Below are 26,975 nucleotides of genomic sequence, written 5' to 3'. Positions count from 1 at the left end.
ATGCCAATAGAACACATAATCATACTACAAGCCGCAAAACTCTTTTGAGTCATTTTGTCAAACACCAATAGTGCATCATTTACTACTAAAACACAAAATCACAGAACATAATTTGAGAAAATGAATCAAACATGAAACATCTATGTTAGTATTTTCAAACAGTATAACCATGACGGCTTCAGTGGTGGATGAAAACTTCTGGGCATCAAGGTTGTAGGAGAAGCTACTGTAACGCCCCAAATTTAATTAATTGTTAATTAAATTATTAAAGGATTTAAATATTGAATTTAGTCGAATTTGGATGGTTGGTATTATTTTAAGAGGCGTATTTAGATTTATTAAGTTAAAGTCGGATAGTCGGAAGAATAATATTAAAAATATTATTATTTATTTATTGAGATGTTTATTGAAATTTTCGCATTTTGGGACGATTTAGTCGGTATTATTTCGAGATAGCGGATCGATATTTAACCGGAAAATTTTAATATTTTTAGTATTAGAAATAATAATGAACTAATATTTAGCATTTTGGAAATTTTCTGAGTAATTAAGATTAGACCGAAAATATAAGTCATTGAGTAATAAGTTGGTATATTAAATAGTTCTATTTTATTTTAATGGAATTTGTGCCTACTATGTCATATAATTGTTACAATTTGTGCCTACTATGCCATATAATTGTTACTTTCTTTTGTTTCCACCTTGTTCCTATGGCACCTAATATATATAATAGTATAATATAAATGGACATAGAACGATAGCCATGAAAATGAAAATAATTGAAAACAGCAGAAGCACAGTATCCTAATGGAACAAAGTGTAATTCAAAACAGTTCCGTTTGACCGAAATAGCTGAATTAAACTGTATAATTAGTTGTCCACAATTTGATAAAAATATACGTGGTAGCTAGGTTTAATTAGTAGATTAACATGGTGATGTTATTTTGTTGAAATTGTGATATTTTACGAATCGGTAGAAATTGTGTTTGATTTAAATATTCTTTATAAATAAATGTTGGTTTTGTGATGGGAATTAACACATATTTTAGGAATAAAATATAATAGAATTGAAATTAATATAATATGATTATTAATTCGTTGATTTAATTAATAGTTGAATTAATTTCAATGAGTCTATTTAATTGGAAAATACTTAGACTTTGATAAATTATTCGGTTTATCGGTAAATAACGGTATCTTGAGAATTTGACCATAATTGTGTTTTTGGTTGACTATTTACGTTGAGAATAATATATTGATATGCCAATGATATCGTTTTGATAATTAACATGATATCTAATTTAGTTAAATGTTAATTGGAGGTTGATTCAATTTACTTGATAAATTGGCATACTAAGATTATTTTGAGAATTTGACCGAAATTGTGATTTATTGTGAATATCTTTGTGATTATTTTGCTAATGGCATCGACCGTTGAGTAGGTGAATTGTCGGAATTGTTCCGTTTTTATATGAAGTTGTTGTATTATGTGTGAAGTGTTATTACCTTTTATGATCAGTGATAATTGTGATATGGCCGTGTGCCTTGTGACGAATATTTTGTGAAGTAAATGATGATGATGATGTTGTGATGATTTTGTTAAAATGTGAAGTTATATGTTTGTCGTGATATACCGAAGCATGATGATATCATGATGATTTTGTTACTTTGTGAAGATGGAAGATTATTTGTGACGTTGAATTACCTCTAGTAATTGGTAATTATCAGTGATATAGGCGTATGCCTCGTGACGATGTGTGATTGTGATGAGTATGTTGTATATGTCTTGTTTGTCGAGTCACATTTCATATGCATACTCTGTGACGGTTTGGATTGGCAAATTAGTGAGGAAGGCTTATGTCTTGTGCCTCTTTGGGCAATTGGTGACGGGGGATGAAGCTCTGATTGGTACCACATGCATATACATGAGTCATGTCCCATGTGTCTTATATGATTCATAGTTGTGAAGTTTTGTGACTATATCGTGATTGTATTTCATGACTTGTTAAGTGATGGAAGTATGTGAAGATGTGAATTGATGATTTTATGAATAATATGATGATATCAATACTCGTGAATGCGATTAACTGAATATGTCTAGTGTGACTTATATGTGATGTTTTATGATTAGATGTATGACTTATTTGCTGTGATGTTTTGGGACTAGAATTGTGATTTATACTTGTGATTTATACTTGTGATGTATCATGACTTGGCTTGCGAAGTAAACGAAGTATATATATAATCGATGTGAATATGAAGTGTTGTGACTTGTTGTGTGATGTTCGGTTCATCGAGTCGCACACATTTGCATATGCATAGTGAAGTCGCATTTGAGTCATTGTCAGTTGTTGTTGGTTGAAGTTGGCGTTTATGCCTTGTGATGCTGATATGTTGAGTTGTTGAAGATGCTTACATGATGACTTGTTGAATATGTTTATATGTTGATATCATGACTATTTATTGATGATATTCTTTGTGCTGTTTATGTTGATGTTGTGTAAGGCGGTGATTCATTTATATTCTTTACCTAATATATGATTTATCATGATCCTATTTATATAGTTTGATATCTCACCCTTTTTGTTGATGTTTCCCCTACCATGGGAAATGGGCAGGTACTCAAGTATAGTTGTGGAAGTTTGTAGCTTCATCGAGTCCTGTTGGTGTGTCGCTCTGATACGTAGCACTCGGTGGGTTGTTTACATTGTTGTTCTATGTTATTAATGTTTTAGTTGTTGTCATTATAACCGTTGAATTCAAGTTGAATAATATGGAGTACTTGTTATACTTCCAAGTTCTTTGAGTTGAATAAGGCTGATAGTTATTCGAATGCTATGTATCATTATTAAATGACATACAAGTTGAAGTTTTAAGTTGATATGTGATACTCCAATCTGTTGTTTGAAATTTTAAATACTCTGATATTTTCCGCATGATATTTTCGGGTAGAACTTGGGGTGTTACAGCTACCGTAAAGAGAGATGCTTTCGTCGTTGTCGCGTTTCAGATGTGCAGAAAACCCATATCTAACTTGTCATTTCTTGGTGGTGGTGGCTCCGGTGGCGGCCGCAAAAGAAGAAAAAAAACTTGACGGTTGGTAGTGGTGGAGAGAGGGAGATTCCAGTGAGAAGCTTAGTTATTAGGACATGAGAAGGAAGATGGATAAAGAGGAAAGTTCTCTCGAAATAGAAGGAGGTGACCACCATAAAGGTGGAGGGAGATGACCACTATGAAGGTGGGGAGACACCACCAAACCCTAGAGGTTTGGGAAAAAGTTTTCTAGATAGAAGGAAGAGCATCTCTCTCTCTCTCTCAATTCCTTCAGGAAACTCTTTAATGATATTAAATAAAGAGAATATTATTTACAAAAGTCAATATTTTAATTTTCAATGCATTTTCAATGTTTTGAATACACGCATTTTTTAGAAAACTTACCACTTTGATCACTTAAAGAGTGCTTCAGGGGCACTCGTTAGCATATATATATATATATATATATATATATATATATATATATATATATATATATATATATATATATATATATATATATATATATATATATATATATATATATATATATATATATATATATATATATATATATATATATATATATATATATATATATATATATATATATATATATATATATATATATATATATATATATATATATAATGGGCCGCTTATAAATTATGCATTCTATTTTCTTCATTTTTATAAAAGTGTATACTATTCATAGACTCTTCACTTGATTCACTCTCCTCAGCATCGTCCTCAACACTTTCATGTCCATTTTGTTTCTCTATTAACCTCTCCATATAAGTCAACTCACCTGTAGATAATTTGGGCTCTGTATATATTTTAACATTACAGTTATTCTTCTCAGCAAACAAAGCTAACATAGATGCATCCTCATCATTTCTAAATGGTTTTATATCCTTTTCAAGACAACCCTCTTCATTTTCGACCATATTTTTACACCATCAACGTTAAAGGCTGAGTTCATCCCCATAATTATGTCATGATCTTCAAAGAAGGACCAAAATCTGAATCTTACCCACCGAAAGCATAAATATCTCCACCATTATACTTTAACTCTAGGTCCTTTACAAAACCACCCTTTGTGAAAAATACCACTTGAAATAACCCCACATACTGTACATTGCAAATATGAAATAATGTAAATTTGACATTACATTCACAAATAACAACCACTCACGTGTCAAAACCCTAGATGTTTACATTCAACACGACAAAGACAATGTAGAATCCTATAACTAAGTGGGACAGAGAAAATTTAAAGAATCAAACGAAATTGGATATCGTAAACGAATTGAAATACCACAAATACATCAAACGAAATCACATGTGGGACTAACTTGGGACCACAAATTTGCAAAATAGAAATCTTCGGAGAACAAAACGTAGCTGGGACCACAACTTTCAATATGAGACATCTTCAATGTTATTGGGACCACAACTTTCAGAATGCAACATAATCAGTTGGGATCACAACTATCAATGGAGCTTGAACATGAAATATATTAGATTTCAATGGTGACAAAAGTATGACCAGGGACATCTGAGAGTATTTGAGAAATTAAGGTTTCTCTCTGTATATTACTTTCCAATTCAAATAACTTACTCCTCAAAATAAGTACACGTGTATCACCATTAAAACAGAAAAAAACAAGTAAAAAAAATATTTTATTCCACCAGTCATGCCACGTCATCCTTCGTTAGAGGCATTTAACGTCAGAGATTAATTGTGCGGATGAAAATTTTTAGAGTGATCATTCTTTGAAGGAAAATTTTAGAGGGACTAAAATTGACAATAACTATATTTATGAGGACCAATAACATATTTAACCCTAAATTCTAATATAAAGTAAAGAGGGAAGAAGCAATTAATGAGACTTAAAGATGGTAAAGAAGGAAAATTAAAAGAAGTTGTAACATCTAAAATATAATAAATGTGAAACTGATTCTTACTAACCTTAAAAGTTAGAAATTGTAGTTTTTAAAAACATGTTTGAATTGACGATGAACAAAATTGATTTGAGAGAATTTATTTTGTTAGAATTGATTTTAACATAATTGATTTATGTTTGGATACAATAATATAGATATAGATGTGATTGTTATGAATTAATGTTGTTTGAATAATTTTATCAAAATTGATTTTGAATGTATAATTAACTAAAATGGTAATAAATTCTAATAGAAATCAAGAAGAGAATGAGTAATTGAAGAAAATTAAAGAAGGAAAATTAAGAGGAGTTAATACAAATAAATTACAATAAATATAGAATTAATTCTATTAAACTTATAGTATATTTGAATTGACTTTTGGAAGACCCAGAATCAATTCTAGAGGTGTAGAATTGATTCTGTGTGATTTTGAAGTGTTTGTTTTATCAAAAGTAGAATTGATTCTACCTCTAGAATTGATTCTACTTGAAGTTATAATTTGTAACTTCTATCTCCAGAATTGATTTTGAGTGATTATGAGGTGTTTGTTTTATCAAAAATAGAATTGATTTTGCCACTAGAATTGATTCTAATTAAAGCTATAATTTGTAGCTTCTACCTCCAGAATTGATTCTATGTAATTTTTACACTGAAATTTATTGTTCAACTCACTTTTATATAAATGTATCCAAACATAAATCAATTCTGCTAAACTCAATTATGTTAAAATCAATTCTACCAAACTCATTTATGTTAGAATCAATTATGTTTACCGTCAATCTAAACACAAAGTTAGAAATTGTAGCTTCTACCAGAATTGCTTTTGGAGAAAGAAAATTAATTCTGGAAAAGTATCCAAACAAGAATTGCTTTTATAAAAGTCATGTCATAAAAGAATTGAAACCAATTATGTTTGAGATTTTTTTACTGTACTGCCACAAAAACGAAAAAAATATACCATAATGCCCCAAAGTGAAAAAAAATGACCAATATGCCACTTTCCTTGTTTGGGTCCGGCCACCCCTTGGACGGACAGGTGAAGGATTTTTTGCATAGTTTGGGTCCGGCCAGGGGTGGGCCGGACGCTAACTGGGCCATTTTTTTTTTTTTTTTTTGTTTTTTTTATTTAAATGATTATTAAAGTCTATAATTGATATTTTATTTTAATTAAAGATTAAAAAACAATAAAATTAAATAAAAAACATTAAAATTTAAATTAAATACATTAAATAAAAAATTTGATATAAGTGAAGAGATTAATTATAAAAAAATGTTTTTTTATTATAATATAATTAAATATAATTATATTCAATTAAATATAATAAAAAATATTATAATATAATTAAAATTAATTATTTGTCAATTGATTTATTATTATAAATAATTATTAAAATATAATAAAATGTAATAAAAAACATTATAATATATTTAAAAAAACATACATTTGCCAATATTTATTTTATTATTATAAATAATAATTAAAATATAATAAATAATAATTAAAATATATGTGTGGGTTCGGCCAATAGATGGACGAACATTTGTGGGTTCGGCCAATAGATGGACGAACATGTGTGGGTTCGGCCAATAGATGGACGAGGGCATATATTTTATTATTATTTTTTTGCCTATAAATAAGACTGTACAACCACATTTTCAATCACATCAGTTGCAATTGAAGGTATAGTGTTACTATTGGAGATGTCTGAGGAACCCCTTCCAACGTTTCCACCTATGAAGAGAGATGCAACATTATTTTTTTCAGCAACAAAGCCTCCGTTGAAGATCAAACTATGGAACACTCAAACTTTCGAGCATCTACAGAGGCACTTGATAGGATGGTTAGACGAAAACATTCTTGAGGGTGAAAAGATAAGGAAAATTGAAAGGCAGGTCACAGAGAAAGGCCCAAATGGAGTAGTAACTCGTTCTTGGAGAGCCATAAAAAATGACGCTGGTGTCCTTATGATGATGCTAGGACCACACGATATTGTGTTGATGGTTGTAATCTCTTAGAATATGTTTGTGTTGATGGTCGTTTTAAGTGTTTCATGTGTGGTTGTTTTATTTGTAGCGGTCTTTATTTCGATGTCATTGAATGTTGTATTGGTAATGTAAAATGTTGTTTTAGTTATGTTTAATGTGAAATGTTGTTTTAGTTATGTTTAATGTGAAATGTTGTTTTAGTTATGTTTAATGTGAAATGTTGTTTTAGTCATTGATGGTTGCAAACTCAATTAAAAAAACATTATATTACATTCATAAAGCTAGTTTTAGTAAACATTAAATAAAGCTAGTTGAAGTAAACATTAAATAAAGCCAGTTGAAGTAAACATTAAGGAGGCCTATTGGACGGGCCTGATACATTTGGACATTTACTTCGGATATGGCCAACCTCACGGCATATCCCACACATTCTCTTTTCCTTTTCCACGTCGTCCATTTCGGTTCGAATCCGAGTACTGTTAGGGCGGCCTCTTTTTTTCCTACGCATAGTTTCGTCATGACAAAGAGTAGGCCCTCTATATTGAGGCCAATTGTCTTGATGTGGGAGGATCTGGAAGCTTTGTTGGTAGACTTTAAAAACATGTTGTATCTTGAACACGTCGGGTATGTGAATGGTGTAGTCTTGGCGTATACTTTCACATGCTGCAATCACATGTGAGCAAGGCAAATGGAACGCTTGAAATTTTCCACAATCACATGTTCGCTTTCGTAGATCAACACCGTAAGTACCAGTTGGACGACCATCGTTGCGGTTTATTCTTTCGGCCACCATAAAATAGAACCTCTCCCGGTCAAACTGGTAAACATTATGACTGCTTGCTTTGTTGACCTCTTCAGTCATCCCCTTGATACACTTGTCTGTAAAAGTCTGGCCTGATGTCAACCTCTTTGTCCATTCATGTCCGCGTTGACCAAATAATGCTCCCATCCGAAAATATGTGGCCGAAAACAAAGACGCTATTGGAAGATTTCTGGTAGCCTTTAGCACAGAGTTCATTGCTTCTGCAAGGTTAGTCGTCATGTGTCCCCATCGTTGCCCTCTATCAAACGCCCTTGCCCACTTCTCCCTGGGGATATTTTCAATCCACTCCATAGCATCTCTATTTGTCTGACGAATTTCGATTCTATAGTAATTGTACGTTGACTCCGTCAATGCATATCCTGTCACAAATAATAAACATGTCAAGAAACCGACAAAGTGAATTTGAAAAATTTACTTCATAAATATCAACCAGACTATTACCCATGTTGACGAGTTTTTTACGTAGTTCTTTGTCTCTAATCGCACGCATAAAATTTTGCGCGATATGCCTTATGCAATAGACATGTGATGACGGAGGATTTTGCCATCCATTTGCAGGATCATCGTAGGCACCTTTAATCGATGGATGTCTGTATGATATTAGGCATAGATTGGGTTGGGGTGTCACATGGATTCTTAGATTACGAAGGAAAAAACTCCAAGCATCCTTGGTTTCACCCTCGACAATAGCGAAAGCAATTGGAAAAATGTTACCATTCCCATCCTGCGCCACAGCCATCAACAATGTCCCTTTGTACCTTCCATACAACCATGTTCCGTCGACTTGAACAATTGGCTTGCAATAGGCAAAACCATGGATGCAAGGTTGAAAAGCCCAAAATAGACGATGGAATATCATCTTATCACCCAACTGACTTCCTTCGTTTCATTTTGGATCACATGGTCCAAGGAGATGTAAGTTATTTTCCAAGCCATATACTAAATCTTTCATTTACTTGAATACGACTCTTATATTTATTTATGTCTTACAGTTTTTGTGGAGGCCTTACGAAGAATATCCTCATCGCACTCAACGAGAAGCTCGAGCGTGGAGTGCAACTACATATATTATCTGTTTTCATATTGTGGAAATGCATCACGCCGACAGGGTTAGGCTTCAATTTGGTTTTACGCAAAACATCCCTCAACCCCCGAGGTGTCTTGGAGATCATCACTTGGTGACGAAGAATGATGTAAAGGATTGTAATTATCGACATGTGAACATTCACGAGAACAATGAGTGGAAAGGTAGAAGAAACTTAATAATGACAGGTGAGTTGAGTACTACTTTACGACACACCGATGATTATATGCAATGGTTAAGAAATATTCCATTGTTATATTTGTCGAAAGAAACGTATTTGGCAGACCCTCGTTATTATCCTTCCTCTACATCAACCCCACAAACAACCTTTCATCAACAAATCCCACAATTCCAACAAACACCACAATTCCAACCACCACCACAATTTCAAACAACACCACAATTCCAACCAACAACACAATTCCAACAAACACAATTCCAACAAACACAATTCCAACAACAAACTTCTTCCTTTCCACAAACATACCAACACACTCAAACCACACAACAACACACATTTTTTGCCACACCATCTCAAATTCCAACCCCTTACACCTCAACCCCCCAAACAAACTACTACTATCACCAAGAACAATATCAACAATCAACACTTCGACCACCGCTACATAACACCCCAATCCCTCAACCCGACTTCGACCAATCATACTCCCAATCTCAACCGCTTTCACTCTCCCAACCACAACATACCTTTGACACCACAAATGTCTACTATCCAGACATGTCATCAAATGTGCCACAAACCTTTGTAGCTTCTACTCAACCATTCATTGACATTAGTGATGATCAAGTACTCGAAAATTTACCGACAATATCTCCACAACAACTGGCGATGTTTATGAATGATGGTCCGTCGCATCAAAACGATGAACTTTCAAGCGACGATTCTCCACAAAGGCAACCTCCACCAGACATTGAGCAACCGTTAGGTAAGGGTAAGAGAGCAAAGAAACCCAAAAAATGTCTCACTGGGGGCCATATGGTCCAACCAAAGCCCAAAAAAAAATAGGCTTTTTTTTCTTGTACGTGTTTATGTATTGAATAAAATAAATATTGGAAATATATTATATTGTTTTTTATTAAATTTTATTATATTTTAATTATTATTTATAATAATAAATCAATTGGCAAATAATTAATTTTAATTATATTATAATATTTTTTATTATATTTAATTGAATATAATTATATTATAATAAAAAAACCATTTTTTATAATTAATCTCTTCACTTATATCAAATTAAAAATAAAAAATAAAAAAAAAACAAAAAAAAAAGGGTGTAGTTAGCGTCCGGCCCACCCCTGGCCGGACCCAAACTACGTGAAATTTGTCTTCATCCGTCCGTCCCACCCCTGGCCGAACCACAAGTAAAAGTGTGGCATATTGGTTATTTAATTTCAGTTTGTGGCATTATGGTATATTTATTCCATTTTTGTGGCATAAAGGTAAAAAAATCTATGTTTGACTCTGCCGAAAATGAAACCAATTATGTTATAAAAGAATTGCTTTTAGAATAGTCATGTCATACCGCCGAAAAATGACAGTTTCATTATTGCTTGGGTGAATGAAAGAATAACAAAGAACAGTGCCAAGGATCTCAATTGCATATGTTGTTCATAATTGTTTCCATGGTCACTTTAATAATATAGAGGGGAATCTCATGAAAATTTTTGAAGGTACACGTAGAAAGACATATATGTGCATCTGACATATGGTATTAATATGGAAGATCATTATCCACACTCACTAGATTTTAAGGATGGAAGGTCTAGTTAATATGGTATCGTCAAATGAGAAAATAGATGTCTACACTCTTTTCTAACACTACACACCGTATTAATGTCAATTTTTTAATAGAGTTAAATATGATTTTAATCTCTATAAATATACAATCATGTAATTTTTAGTTTCTATAAAATTTTCCTTTAATAAATGATTCTTTTAAAAATTTTATGCATGCAATTTCAGTCTTTGCTATTTTCTAAAATTTTAAAAACTCTTTAATTACTTTTTAATTTTTTTGAATATTTTTTTTATATATGTTTAGAATATTGTAAAATATTTATTTACCAAGGTTCTTTTTAAAGAGAAAAATTAAATATGAATTTTTCAAATTTCAAAAAATAACGATAAAAGTAAAGAAAATCTCAACTTAGAAATTAAATTTTGAGTTTCATTTAAAAATATTATGAACATGTCTGCAAAATAATCATTCTAAAATACACATCGGTTTGATAGTAGAAACTGAAACTAGGTGCATAATAATTTTATAAAGACCATTCTTTGAAGAAAAATTTTATAGAGACTAAAAATGCAGGGTCACATATTTATAGGAACTAAAAACGTATTTAACCTTTTTAATAATATGTATTTGCTTTGGTTTCTGTGCCAGGTCATTTTTTTTAATATTATACAGTGTGTGTATGGAAAACTGGTGTAAGAAAAGCAAGACTCTTGTCAAATATAGAATTGTTACACAAGTTTCGTTTGATATTTTCCATAAACTCTTGCCAACCATATATATATATATATATATATATATATATATATATATATATATATATATATATATATATATATATATATATATATATAATATGATAGGCTATAAACACCATAAATATTCATGGCATTCAAGTGGCGAGAAGGGCTCCAAATATCTCGCATCTTTTCTTTGCTGACGGTAACCTGCTTTTTTCAAGGGCAAACATCATTGAAGCTGAAAAAATCATGGAAATTCTTACCTGATCAAAAACATCTCCAGGACAAATGGTTAATTTTGAGAAGTCATAAGTCTATTTTAGTTGAAATGTGCTAGAAATTGTCATAGAAACGATCTCTAACAGGATGTGTGATAGGAGGTGCAATTAGATATTTTAATTAGTAATATAATGTTAGTTATTATTGTATTTTGAATGTTTGGTAGAATTGGGCTTTTAGTAGTGTTTGAGCCTTTAAGTTTAGTATCATTAGAAGTACTATATATTGTAGTCTCATTGAGACATTAGGTATCAAGAATCAAAGAAATCAAAGTTTATGTTTATCTTCTATTTTAAGTCCTTTAATTTTAGTGTTCTTCCCCTTTTCTATTACAAACCCTAGATTATAGTTTTGATAGGATTAACTTCCTATCAATTGGTGCTTTCATTTTCGATCTCATTCTTCCAATTTAAATGGCCATTCCAGTGTTTAGCGGCGAGGATGATGCTTATGGATGGGTGCTTGACATTGACAAATTCTTTGCTGAAACGGGAATATCATCAGCGTCAAAATTGTTAATGGCTGTCTCTGCGTTGCAAGGTCCTCCTCTACAATGGTGGCTTCAATGGTCTCACCTTCATCTAATGGCAAGCTGGGAATCATTTATTCATCCTTTTCTTTGGCACTTCAAACCTGAATGGCGAGAAATTTTACCACTTTTGGATGAGGAAGAGGAACCGATTGAAGAGTCATCATCTTTTATGAAGCAAAGTGTAGATGCAGATTTCTCAAATTTTTTTGAGGAGTTTGACAACTCACAGAACAAAACATCTCTACAAGAATCTCAAATTTTGTTCTTAGAGGAGTCGGTATTTCCTACACCTACTGAGGTAGAACCAGTACTTGCAAAATCTAATTTCACAGATTTCCTTCAAAAATCATCGTTAACGGAGAAACCATCAAGTTTCGATCACACAACTCAACTCACATCAGTCTTTGATTCTTCATCAATGTTCATGGCCAATGCCCCCTTCAAGGTAAATGCGTTTCGGGATGATGCAAACTTTTCAGTTCCCCCAAAACCTCCAGACGCTGATTCAACAATGAAATCTCCCCCTTCTCTAACGTCTTCCGTCATGTTGAAAGAGAAGAAATCACCCTTAGCACCGCTGACGTCGACAAAACCAGCATCTTCCATGGTTGAACCAAATTTCAAGGATTGGGGTTTTATCCGGGACTGTGATTTGGAGATTACGCCAAAATCCCTAGACTGCGATTCAAAGAAGATAATCTCAAGTGCCCTTCTACAAATTGGTACTGCACCCTCCATTTGTAGTATACAACGTGAGAGCTTCATCTTCATGAAAGAAGATACGAAATTCAGCAATCATGCTTTCAATCCTCCACCACAGCCGCCGTCGAAACCACCTGATCGAAGTGTTTACACAGAAATCATAGATGTTGAATCTTTAATACCTTTTGTGGGAGAGCCTCAAATCAACGACAGAGGGTTTCATGATGATGCTGATTTTGCAATTCCGCCGAAACCACCGGATCAGATTTTTGCTGGGTTTTTGTATTGTGGAGAAAGTAAATTCCAAAGGTACGCCAACAATTTGTTCTCAATTGTCGCCCTCCACTTGTTTGTTAAAATGCCTTCATCTATTTTGCAAAGTCATGAGATGAGAAACTACACATGGAACCTTTTGCCTCCCTCTCTCAGAACTCTTCGACTGATTATAATGCATACAGAAAAGCTGGGGATTCCACCAAAACCGCCAGATTCTAAAGTGATAACTAATGAATTGCGGCGGCCAGTGGAAATCCGACTCCGTCCGCTATTGCTTGCAGAAAACTTGCGTCACATGCTCATATCTCCGCCCTCCTGTGCAATTCCAATTCCGTTTAACTCATTGGGTTTTCTTGTTTCCAATTCATTCCTAGCATCAGGTAAGGGGAGTGCGACAGAGACTCTCTACGGTCAAGTTTTTGGAGCTGGACAGATTCAATTGTTGGGTGTTTATATGCAACGTTCGCGGATAATTTTAATTGTGACGAGTTTATTTCTATTGCCGATATATATTTTTGCTACTACGGTTTTGAAACTTCTTGGCAAACAGAAAGATATGATTGATCTTGCTAGAAGTTTTGCATTTTTAGTAATTCCTCAATTTCTTTCACTTTACTTCAATTTTCCAACACAGAAGTTCCTTCAATCTCAAATAATTGCTGTTGATTCCATCACTATATGCATGAAATACAATGGATGGGAAGGCATGATCTTCATCCTATCTTCGGAAATAAGGATGAAGATATTTATAGGAGCTGCTAGAGGATTGTATTTTTTGCATACTGCAGAAAAGTCTGTTATTTATAGGGACTTCAAATCCTCCAACATTTTGCTTGATGGGGATGTCAATGGTAATTCACATGTAACCAAAAGGATCATGGGGACTTATGGTTATGCAGCCCCTGAGTACATGGCTATAAGTCATCTTTATGTGAAAAGTGATATGTATGGATTTGGTGCTGTTCTTTTAGAAATGTTAACAGGTCTACTGCAGAAATGTTATGCAGCCCCAAATAGGCTAGCAAATGAGATGAATTTGGTGGATTTCACAAAGGGATCTCTACATGACAAAAAGAAGCTCAAAAAGATAATGGATCCAATATTGGATCAACAATATCCATTAGGAGCAGCATTTCTTATCACATAACTTATACTCCAATGTTTAGAAGCTGAACCAAAAAAAAAAAAGTCTTCTATGGAACAAATAGTGTTATAAGTCCTATTGAATTCCTATTGTTAGTTAATGTAGCATTTTAGAACCTTGAGGACAAGGTTCAAGTGAATCCCGCGGCAATGATAGGAGGTGCAATTAGATATTTTAATTAGTAATATAATGTTAGTTATTATTGTATTTTGAATGTTTGGTAGAATTGGGCTTTTAGTAGTGTTTGAGCCTTTAAGTTTAGTATCATTAGAAGTACTATATATTGTAGTCTCATTGAGACATTAGGTATCAAGAATCAAAGAAATCAAAGTTTATGTTTATCTTCTATTTTAAGTCCTTTAATTTTAGTGTTCTTCCCCTTTTCTATTACAAACCCTAGATTATAGTTTTGATAGGATTAACTTCCTATCAATGTGTGTTAAGACATTGCAATCTCATTCGAGATACTCAGGTCTTCCAGTTCTGTTTGGTAGATCCAAAAAAGGAAGGTTTGTCTCGGGCCAGAAAAGAGATTCTCATTAAAGTTGTTGCCCAAACAATCCCTTTGTATATTATGAGTTGCTTCAGAATCCCGGAAGGAGTGTGCAAAGAATTAAAGAGTATGATGGCCAAATTCTGAAGGAGATCTAGAGAAGGAGAAAGGAAATTGTATTGAGTTAGTTGGGAGAAACTTGATGTGGCTAAAGGTGATGGTGGAATGGGGTTCAGAGGAATATTAGATTTCAATTTGAACTTACTAGGAAAGCATTTTTGGAGAATCCAGACTGGTAGAAGCTCGCTTCTCGTATAAGGCCTAAAGAGTAAGTACTTCCCTAGATGTTCAATTCATGATGCCAAGTAAGGTTATGCGCCAAGCTATGTTTGGAGAAACATCCTTTGCTCGAGGGAGGTGGTTATGGCTGGATCTCGATGGGTGATAGGTGATGGAACTAAAGTTAAGGTCTAGAACTATAATTGTCTCCCGAAGAATGATAGCTTTAAAGTGATCAGTGCAGGTAGATGCGTAGATTAGGAGGCTCTAGTCTCATATTTAGTAGACTATGATTTGGCTTGTTGGAAAAGAAACATTATGAACGACTTGTTTAAACCTTGGGAAGCAAGTCAGATAGCTAGCATTCCAAGAAGAATTGAATGACTGGTTTGCCCCTTCTGTCATGATCACCCTAAAACTTTACAACATGTTTCCCTAGATTGCCATTATGCTAAGATAGTCTAGTTCTCCCCCCTTGGGACTTCACATTTCACCTAACTCTGATCCATTCAAGTGGTTGGAAAAAAGGCTTGATCTAAAGGACGCCTTTTGGTGTTCAACTTTTTTGTACTACCATGTGGAGAATTTGTAAAAATAAGAATGAGTGTGTTTTTCTAATAAAGCTTCGAGTCCTCAAGAAGTGGCGAAGGACGTTATGGATCATATGGTAAAGTTTAATAGAGTCAGTCCCTAGTTGTGTGCCAAGAGAAAAATCATTGAGTGTATGGAGGTTGGTGAGAGTCCACGTGTCCGTTTCATAGTGCAGGTTGATGCTGGATGCTTAATGGATAATGTTATGACATTGGGCTATGTCATTAGAGATAAAGATTTGCAGGTAACACTGGCTGCGTGTCAAAGAGTTCAAAGTTCAGCTGACCCTAGTATTGCATAAGTAATGGCTATTAGGTAGGAGCTTCAGTCGACACTCAATTTAAAATTTAAAAAGATTGTTGTCTATTCGGATGCTGGGGGGGTAGTGGTCTGTGTTAATCACATTGCTGTATCGACAGACTTAAAGCCTTTATGGTGTGTTTGGTGGTGAGAAGAAAGTGTGAAGAGAGAAATAGATGAGAAAGAGTCTGAAAAGAGAGAAATATGTGAGAAATAGAGAAGATTTGATGTATTGTTTGGTATAAGAGAAAGATAAGAGAAATAGAAGAGAAAGAAGTGTGTTGAACTTTTAAAAAGACCAAAATATCCTTATGCTAAAAGCATATAATTTTATTGTATTCAAATTTAATATTTATAGAAAGCTGAATATATATATTTTATTTTAATTTAATTAAGAAATTAAATAAATAAGTAAATAATATTAACTAAATAATATTATTGCAAAATAATTTATGTTTTAATAAATAAAAAAAAGAAGTTAGAATTAAATTATAATTGATCCACCACTTGTTGTATAATTTATTTTGTCAACGTGACTGGAAAATGTGAAGAGAGAAGGACAGAGTTGGAAAAATTAATATTAAGCTTAACTCTCTCATCTTTCTTCGCAAGCATGAGAAGAAAAGAAAAAGCATGGGGCCCACGTTATTCTACTCTTTCTACTCTATCTCTCTGCTCTGCCAAACTGAAGAAATAGGACATTTCTTCTATACTTCTTTCTTCGATCACTCTCTCGCCTCTATCTCTCCTCAAACAAACAGACCGTTAGTGTTAGATTGTAACGTTTTAATGAAACAATTTGATGATGTTTGTGTTATGTTTCTTAGGAAATAATCTTATGTTGATGACTATCATATGGTTTAAATCGGTAGAGTAGTTGTCTATAGAACATAAATAGTTTTTGTTAAAAAAAATTGTTTCATTAAATTTTTATGAAATCCATACCGAATAAGCGGAATCGACTGAGATTAACACATCACCACTCTTAAAGAAAATATATTTCATTAAAAATTAAAAGTATAATTTGTCTATATCCTACAAATTCTAAAATTTTGTATTTGAATCTAAATCAAACCAAGTATGATATCAGAAGTTCTAACTATGTGTGTGAATCAGAATTAGTAAATGCCATTCTTTCATGCATGCACTAACTTAATTTAATCATATTTACCTGTTGAGGTCTCAATTACTTTAAATACAAGATTAAGAGTCGTCTTATTCCATGAATGATATTGTCTCATGAAAAGGGATATTGTCGACCAAATCCTGCTTATGATTCCAAGGTTAATACTAATTATAATTAACCATTTTTTTAATGGTGTCACGAATGTGTAAGCAATGATCTTTTCTCCTTCAAAGTTGAAATTGTCACATTTGTTACTTATGCTAATTAAAATGAATAATCACTTGGTAAACCCTAATTAAAGTTAAATAGGATGTGAAATAGACAATTAGACAAGCAAGAATTGAAGGTGAAAAATGATTTGTTATTTTGATGAAAAACATTAGTTTGTCAGTCTGTCTAGTAGGCAGGCAGCACAATCCAGTTTTCTATGGAATAAATAATGATTAATGATTTCCACTTTATAATTTCCCATGTGAAATGGAACCACTTTTTGACTTTTCCAGAGGAAGATCTTCTCTTGCTTCTAAAATATCAACTACCTTAACACTAACACTAGAGACAAAGTATACTCCTATATGTTTTGTTTTTTGTTTTGCTATTTTTATTTTTATTTAAACTTGATATCTGATTTTTATACTGATTAATTTATAAATAAAGATCAATCACACTGTTCACTATTAAACTAAAATTTTGTTTAATAAAATTTGAAAATAATCTTTAAGAGAAATTACACTCGTTTAAGTTGATTTTTCTTAATGATATTAATATAGGTGAAAACTGTCAGAGTACAAAATAAAGTATCACTTATTATAAAAAATGTCAAAAAAAAAAAAATTAAGAAAGCAAATAAAATGCGTGTTGAATGAGGCTAGAGAGACCCCACAAATAATAATCCAAGCTGCTAAAAATTCAACCCTATAAAATCCAGGCAACAATTCAGATCAGCAGAACCACTATCAGCCGATCAAAAGCCACCTAAAAAACAACAAAACCATTAAACAATACTAATTTCAGAACCTAGACAAGTACTCGATACACTATTAATTAAGTCAAAAGATAGAAAGAACATGAATTCACCACTAATCTATTTAAAAACCATTTTCAAACAAAAAGTACTCTTCTCCTCTACCTCTTTCACAATTTTTATAATTAAAGATGACATTATTATAGACTCTCAAAACATATTAGACAACAACATGTCATATCATAGCAAAATCACTCATAGACTTAGTCCTACCACCTAAAGCGAGAAAAAACTCAAATTGAAGCCTACAATTACTAGGAAAATCATATGTCAACCAAATCACTAGAAGATCCTATATCACATAGACTGAACTAACTCACAAGTAACACAAAGATAGGAGGCCGACTTAACTGAATTCTCACACAAGAGATAAAAGATCATACTACTCATCCCATTTTAAATAGGTTATCTTTAGTAGAAAGTCTATCTTGCAGAAGCTACTAAGAGAAGACTATCAACATCTTATGAGGAGCCCAACTAACCTAAAGAGGGAAGGTGAAATTCTCAATATTATGAATAAGGATATAAGAGATAGAAATATCCAGTAAAACACGATGTTCAGAGACAATAGAAAAAAAAATACAATTTTTAGTATGATTTCAATTCCACTTATCTCTATCTTTAAAGAGAATAACACTTCAAAACAGAGAAAAAACTGTCGATCACCGATAGTTCATAGAAAAAAAGAAAACTTTTCTTGACCTGAGATTCCAAACCAAATTTCCGTTTTTCACTATGCCAATCTCTCCCGTCGATCTCTTTATCGTGTGTGTATATATATATAATAAAAAAGACACACTAAAGAACTTTACTTGAAAGGTAGTTTTCACATGTAGGAAATCTTTAGGCTTTATGTCTTAACCATGTCAGATATTGCTAACCTAAACTTTGTAAAAAGGCTGTATCACATTTCTTCACTATAGTACAATTTCTTTTTTCTCTCTTACATCTACAAAGTCCCTTTTCAAAGTCAATAAAATATAACATCACAATCATTTCAGTCATGCACTTCAAAATTGCATTCTAACCCACATATTAACATTATTTTTACTTGTACATAGTAAGCCAGTTAAACTTGATTGAGAACATGATCATGTCAGAATAGCTTCATGGTTTCAAATTCTATAATCATACCAACATTCAATTGATTTTTTTTCTTACTAACATATCATAATTGAGTATTACAAATCTGTTCACTTCATCATTTTCTATAGACAATATCTATAAGATTCAGAACTTTTATTCAAGCTATCTTTCCAAACACACTAGAATACAAATTTGTAATAGAGTGGAGATTCTTTCACAGATCATAACAAATCAGAATACTTCACAAAAGATTCTTATTGACTCTACTCAAATATTTTAAATTTTTATATAAAAAATATATATTTCTTTCTCTTGAAGTTACCATCTTCTCAATATTCTTGATTCTTATCTAAGAATAGTAATATTTGCTTTTCTTTAAAGCAAGAATCACATTCTATTCTACCAACTTTCCAATATTCAATTTTTGTATGAATATATTATCTTTAACCTACAATTTGTAAAAACTAATAATCCGAATAAAAAATATTATAATATACGATAATTTTTATTAGATTAAAATTTTTAACTTCGTTGCGTTATTAGGGTTCGATTCAAATGCAAGAGTTATAAATTATATATACTTTATTTTATATTTTTTTATATATTGATCAAATATTTATTCTTACACAATTGTAAAGATCAACTTCTCGAATCGAGAAAGATTAGAATAAATAAAATAAAATTCCGTTAACGAATTTAACTCAGCTGTATTTTTCAGAACTGAATTTGAATCTAAAATCTCTGAAAATCTTAAAACATAATATAATATTTTTTAAAAAATAAATAAGAAAATGATCTAAGATCAATGCAAAAAAAAAAGAACAACATTGCTTCATTAAATATTTATTAAAATATTAAAATACAAAAAGTACTTAATATATTAAAATTGTTTAAAGTTCTACCTATGGCTACACATATCCAAAAGTTTCTTCCTTCCTTCAACAATTTCATCAAAGAAATCATCAAGTTGTCCTGTGATACTTTCTACACCACATCTCAACAAACCAAAGCAACTCTTCACATTCTCAACTTTTTCTTGAATCTCACAACCATGTTCATCATCATTACCATAACATGTTACTCTCTCCATCTCAACTTTCAATTCCTGCATTGCAATCTTTGCTTGTTGAAACTCAAACAAAAGAATCCTATGTTGTCCATCATTGTTGTCTATTTCTTCTGCCACTTTTTGTTGCAACATTGCCATTGAAACCATGAAACCGGATCCAAAAACCATGTGTCCTTCATGGTAACCTTGTCCTAGTCCTTGATGGAAACAAGAGGAAGACCAACAATAAGTTATTCCACTAAGAAGAATCATCAAAAGCAATGAACTAACACTCCTCATTGCGAAAAGTACCCCTCGAAAACCACTATATCCATTTAGTTTCGAATTCGAATCGGCCGAAATGTTTGTGTTTTGGTTCAAACATTGAGATAGTTGTTGAATCCTTGTTTCTGTTAAACTCTTGTTCTCTTCCTCCATTCCTATAATCTCCCTTTGACAAACATTTATCGCGCGAATAACCTATATACATATTGAGCAAATATTTCTTATAAAAATTTAGGGTTACATCAGAAGATAATATAAACACGTCTGTGTCTGGTGTCTAATACGTGTCTGTGTATATTAATATTTTGTATGTATTAATATTAATATTAATATTAATATTAATATGTACATTTTATAATGTAAGATTTAACATCAATAGTAAATTTTAACCAATGTGAAAAGTGTTTTATGTAGTAATGCACAATGAACCTGACGAGAAAACTCGGGAGTGAAGTGATGGTAACCATCTAAAGAGGAAACTATATTAGAGGAAGATGAGTAATAGTTGTCCATTCCAGAAATGGCAGATTTGAGTACATGGCAAGAATCCCAAAGTCTTGAGCTTTCATCCATGTATTCATCAAGCCATTTACCTCCAACGGGCAACCGGAGTTTGCGAACCAAAAGGGTGAGATGAGAATGGAAGGATTGAAGAGATGAGATAACTTGTGAAAGGAATTGGAAAGACATGAAGTTGTGAGAGATGAAGGTTTGGTGAAGGTCATTGAGTCCTTGGTTAAGGATGTTGTAGAAACCATTTATTGAGGAGTTAGAACTCATCATGCAAAGATGGGAGGGAAAAGAGAATTTATTTGTGATGAATGTTGATGGAGATTGATATGGATTTATATAGTTGGAAGATTAAGGAGAAAGAGATAGTAGCAATGAGTTGAAGTTGGTGTAACATAGGAGATAGATGTTGGGTGCAATTATGAGTGTTTTCTAGAGAGTGGAGGAGATGATTGGGAATCTATTGTGAAAAAAGAGAGAGAGAAAGCTATAAGTAGTACAAGTGGTGGAAAAAGAATATAAACAAAAATTGAAGCTCATTCTTCATATAAAGATATGTTGGATTGTGTTTCTTAATTAGGTTTTTCAAGTTTGACTACTTTGACCATATATACTATAAGATTCTCTTCTCATTTTTCCATTTTGATTTGGTTCTCTTTTGGATTGAGTGCTATAATTCTCTATGGCTTCATCTTGTTGTATTCTTGAAAAGAGAAGTGAATGATGATATAGATTCTTCTTTCTTGTTTAGAACACAACATTCTATTGTATGTTACCCTATTAATTAAATCAACCTCGTTTGCATCAAATGTTATATAAAAATGTTTAAACATGTTGCCAAATGCCAACTATTATTCTTGAGTGAAATCAATTGACAAAGATGTAACTCATATTCTATTATATAGTTTTCAATTTGTGGTTATTTTCAACAAATCATGGGAGAATTTGGGGAGGATTTGCAAGGTGAATTGTACAATGCACCAAAGCAAAATGATGGAAGGATATCTTGAAAGGAGGAGACTTGGATTAAATCCCACTTTTCAAGTAGCTGTATTAGCAGATTTTAAGGGTAAATGTAACCTTCAAAGAAACAATACCAAATATTTAAGGATATTCATTCCTTCTTTTAATAATGTTTTTTGTTTTGTTTTGTTTGGATATGATATAACCATCTTTCTTAATTAAGCTAAGGTGCCCACATTGATTAATATATCAACATCCGCTCTTAATAGGGGTGTACATGAGTTGGGTTGGACCAGGTTTAACCTAACTCATTATTCAATCCGTTCAAATTTAAATGGGTTAGATTCGTCGTCCAATCCACAATTTCATTATCAAAATTAATTTGAACCGACCCGTTCTTTTATAAGTTGGGTTGAGATGAGTTCGTGGGCTGTGTTTCAAATTAAAATGTAATACTTTTTTTTTCAATTTAAAAATATTATAATAAAATTCAATTGATTTATACACATTTCTAACGTACAAAATGGATAAAACACATCATATAGTATCAAATTATATTTATCAACATGACATAATATTGAATAATAGTATAAAATTTCACAAGACACGTTAATTTTATAAAATACGTAAGTTGAAAATTTACAAAAGAAAATAAGAAATAACATTTAGTCTTACAATTACGTAAACTCATTGATCTAATAGTATTATTGGTAGAGAATTAAGTTTTTTTGAAAAAATTATGGTTAATAATGAGATAATAATTTTATATTTTTATTTAAAATAATAATAAAAATAAGAAATTACTAATATCACATAAATGAGTTGAATCAACGGGTCCACAGATTGCAAAACTCAAACTCGATACGTGAACCAAAATTATATGAATTGTTACGAATTGGGTTGGGTATACCTGTAAATGAACATGTAATTTATGAATTAATTCGATTTGGATTAGCGGGTTAATGGGTCGACCCGCACCAATAAATACCCCTAACACCTGATATCAACTTATTATTATTTTATAGAAAATATTGACAAGTATTTTTACCAATCTTTTTCAAGATAGTATATCATGAGAAATATGCATGATGACAATTAATTTGTGAATTTATGCACTCAATTGGTATGCCGTTATGCATGTGCTTTGCTATTGGACTCATAATGTTGGTGTACCTTTCAATTGATCCATACACATTAATCCAACACTAACATTTTAGATTATTTAGTACTAATAATAATTGTATGTGTTTTTAATTTTCATGTGTGATAACTACGTCAAAGCATGATAGTTTGGTGGTTGATCAAACAAACTTAATATTGACATGTTCAAATTCAATTTAAATCAATCTAATAATCATGATATAAGAAAATGAAGACGGTTAACAAGGATTTATTTTTTTTTTTTTATTTAATGTATTAAATAATATCATCTCACTTACGTGTAGAGATGGCAAGAAGACCCAAATCTGCGGGGTCCACCCGCATCCGAACCTGAGTCAACGGATGAAAATTCGAATTGACTGGGTTTGGGTTCGGGTGCCACCCGATATTTCGGGTGCGGGTTTGGATAGTGTGAAATCCACACCCGAAACCCAAAATCACACCCGTTTATATATATATATATATATATATATATATATATATATATATATATATATATATATATATATATATATATATATATATATATATAAATATTTTGTGCAAAGTTGTAGAAAAAAAATGTATTTTATGTGTTTTATCGCGGGTTCGGGTGAAAATACCCGAACCCAACGGGTGTGGGCGTGTGTGTTATTTTTCCATCCGAACATCCTTTGGGTTTGGGTGTCGATTTCGAGTGCGGGTTTGGGTAGTGCGAAATCCGCACCCGACCCGACTTGTTGCCATCCCTACGCTCGTGTCAAGCTTAGTTAAGTCTTTCCACCAAAAAGATTTTAGTTTCCTGAAATCTTACTTTCACCTGTCAAAATTTGATGAGTAAAATTCTCGTATCTAGCTCTCAACATATCCGTCCAAATAGTCCCTTCCTCTAACAAAATCCTCCATCTCCATTTGTACAGTAATGTAAGATTGAAGTCTTCTATTCTCTTCATCCAAAACCCTCTAATTTGGTAGGTTTATACACTTGATTCCATCCTACCTGGTGATTTATCCTTCTATCCTCCTTGTCTCCCCATAAGATCTTTGTTGAAAGATAACAGGAAGATTGATAAATGGCAAAGAATTGAATTTATAGAAGGGTAATCTTTTCTCCTATGGATAACAATCTTCCTTTTTCACTTAGCCAATCTATTTAGTTACCCGACTTGTTGCCATCCATACGCTCGTGTCAAGCTTAGTTAAGTCTTTCCACCAAAAAGATTTTAGTTTCCTGAAATCTTACTTTCACCTGTCAAAATTTGATGAGTAAAATTCTCGTATCTAGCTCTCAACATATCCGTCCAAATAGTCCCTTCCTCTAACAAAATCCTCCATCTCCATTTGTACAGTAATGTAAGATTGAAGTCTTCTATTCTCTTCATCCAAAACCCTCTAATTTGTTAGGTTTATACACTTGATTCCATCCTACCTGGTGATTTATCCTTCTATCCTCCTTGTCTCCCCATAAGATCTTTGTTGAAAGATAACAGGAAGATTGATAAATGGCAAAGAATTGAATTTATAGAAGGGTAATCTTTTCTCCTATGGATAACAATCTTCCTTTTTCACTTAGCCAATCTATTTAGTTTTGTCCATCAAATAATTCCACATCTTGATTTTCCTTGTGTTTGAACCTATAGGAATTTCAAGAAAATAAAGGTTTTATCTTCAATCCTGCAAGATAAAAAAATGGCAGTTAGTGAAGGAAAGTGAGTGCTAATATTAATTTCAACTACTATAAGAATTATTTTTATAAACTACACGTTTTTCCTCTAAGCCTAAAACAAACTTAAATCCTCTAAGAATTATTTTTATAAACTACACGTTTTTCCAACTCCCTTCCCCAATGAGCAATGTGTCGTCTGCAAATAGGAGAATATCAACTTTAAACCTTTCCTAAACATTGAAACCTCCAAATTCTCTAACCTGAGAAGCCTTCCTCACCAAGAAAGCTAAACCTTATGTTATAATCATAAAAAGAAAAGTGATAAGGGATCACCCTGCCTTAATCCCCTGCCAACTTCAAAGCCCATTGTGGGATTCCTGTTAACCAAAACAAACACCTGACTAGAGAATATGCTAGCCTCCATCCATTTCATCCACAAACTACCAAACCATATTCTCCTCATCATATACCAGAGGAAATCCCGACTCACTCTATCGCACGCCTTTTCAAAATCAACCTTAACAAGTAAGTAGTCATTCTTAGCTCTTTGTAGCATAATCCATAACCTCGTTTGCTACTACAACTACATCCAAAAGCTGTCCACCTGGTACAAAGGCTGATTTTCGCTTTGAGATCAGAGAACCCTACACTCTTTTCAACACAGAGGCTAGAAGTTTTGACAAAAATACGTATAAAAACCAACTAAGGAAATGGGTCTGAATTCATCTAGGTCTAGAGGGTTATTGTTTTTTTTAGAATCAAGGTTAAAAAAGAGGAAGTTATTGATTTCGACAGTTTAGCTTCACCATGGAAGTCCTTGGATAAAGATACTTCTAAAATATTGTTTTCAATGACAGCACATCATTGGCCATTGTTGAAGGAAGAAGAAAGAATTTCTAAAATATTTTTTTTAAGGTATGGTGCTTGGGAGAGAGATAGATAGAGAGAGAATGCGAAAATGTTTGAGAGAAATAGATATTCGTCTTACTGAAGGATAAAAGGATAATGAGATAATCTAACAAACAAATAGAAAGGAGACGTGTGACAGTTAGAATGGATAAGTGATCAAAGTTATCACACGCTCTTGATACCATGTTAAGTTGGGGACATAATTATTGCCATAACTTCCACAAACTTCATTGTCAAAAAAGATATAAAGTTATAGAAAAAAAATCAATTATACCACCAACGGTCATAAATACAAATTACTCTAACCAATTTAAATAAATATCTCTAAGAGAAAACTTAATCATCTAACTAATTAAACAACAAATAAAATAACTTATAGTTTAACAATTAAAACTAGCGATAATCTACATATTAAAAACAACTAGAGATAACATTTTTTGCTTTTATAAGGCAAGACACTTAGAGTAATCTAAAAGTTTATGAATATGATATTTTATATTGACAATCAAACACTTCATGTTACATGGGAATCAAAATCAACATGGTTTTGCATATTGAGATAGTTAACACCAATAATCAAGTACATGTAAGGAATAATAATCATGATAATTTGGTGTGCAACAAACAAACTCACAAATTTATGCACTCAATAGTATGAATGACGTTATCTTTGTGAGCATGCATGTGACTTGCCATTGGCCTCATAAGTCATAATGCTGGTGTACCATTCAATTTCATATCCAACACTAACTTTTAATTAGGTACTACTCCCTCCTTTGTTTATTATAAGTCGTTTTGAAAAATAAATTGTATTTAAATATAAATCGCTTTACAATTCCAATGAATAATTAATGCTACTTTTTCTATTATATCCTTAAATATTTATTACTCTCTCCTTTCAATTATATAAATTTATCTTCCATATGTCATTAATGAAGGATAATTTTGTAAAAACCTTCATAATTTCTTATTTTTATACAATAATTATTATTTTTCTTAAACTGCGTGAAAAGTTTAAAATGACTTATAATAAAAAACGGAGGGAGTAATGTTTTTTAGTATTAGTTATAACTACGTCATCAAACAACATGATGATTTAATGGTGGTTGGTCTTCCCCATTCATTAAGGTTCAATTATATAAATTTATGTAAAGATCATAATTTAACAAATGAAGACGGTTAATTCACAAGGTATAGTAGTTGATTTATTTAGTTATGTTTTTTTTTTTTGACCAAAACAAACTTAACT

At 32.1% G+C, this 26,975-nt stretch overlaps 2 protein-coding genes across 2 annotated transcripts; both read right to left on the bottom strand.

Annotated features, from left to right (window-relative positions):
* Positions 1-7,315: 7,315 nt before the first annotated feature.
* Positions 7,316-8,528, bottom strand: LOC131599191 (uncharacterized). Its single transcript, XM_058871642.1, has 2 exons — positions 8,231-8,528; positions 7,316-8,148 (listed from the first exon to the last, which is right to left on the bottom strand). The coding sequence occupies exons 1-2, from the start codon at positions 8,526-8,528 to the stop codon at positions 7,316-7,318; spliced, it is 1,131 nt and encodes a 376-aa protein (XP_058727625.1).
* An 11,513-nt stretch (positions 8,529-20,041) lies between these two features.
* Positions 20,042-21,629, bottom strand: LOC131625779 (uncharacterized). Its single transcript, XM_058896615.1, has 2 exons — positions 20,968-21,629; positions 20,042-20,733 (listed from the first exon to the last, which is right to left on the bottom strand). Exons 1-2 carry the CDS (start codon positions 21,319-21,321, stop codon positions 20,104-20,106), a joined length of 984 nt encoding a protein of 327 aa, XP_058752598.1. The 5' UTR covers positions 21,322-21,629; the 3' UTR covers positions 20,042-20,103.
* Between the last annotated feature and the right edge of the window lie 5,346 nt (positions 21,630-26,975).

Source organism: Vicia villosa, linkage group LG1 (genome assembly GCF_029867415.1).
Source record: "Vicia villosa cultivar HV-30 ecotype Madison, WI linkage group LG1, Vvil1.0, whole genome shotgun sequence".
NCBI classification, from domain to species: domain Eukaryota; kingdom Viridiplantae; phylum Streptophyta; class Magnoliopsida; order Fabales; family Fabaceae; genus Vicia; species Vicia villosa.
Note: the sequence above shows the minus strand (reverse complement) of the source record. Positions and strands in the feature narration are given on the sequence as shown.

What these genes read in the sequence shown, in the direction of transcription:
- LOC131599191 (XM_058871642.1), bottom strand. Translation starts at nt 8,528, where the DNA reads ATGGCTGTGGCGCAGGATGGGAATGGTAACATTTTTCCAATTGCTTTC. An exon ending in TAAAAAACTCGTCAACATGG is followed by an intron (nt 8,149 to 8,230) that starts GTAATAGTCTGG and finishes TATTTGTGACAG; the next exon opens with GATATGCATTGACGGAGTCA.
- LOC131625779 (XM_058896615.1), bottom strand. Translation starts at nt 21,321, where the DNA reads ATGATGAGTTCTAACTCCTCAATAAATGGTTTCTACAACATCCTTAAC. An exon ending in CTCCCGAGTTTTCTCGTCAG is followed by an intron (nt 20,734 to 20,967) that starts GTTCATTGTGCA and finishes ATATGTATATAG; the next exon opens with GTTATTCGCGCGATAAATGT.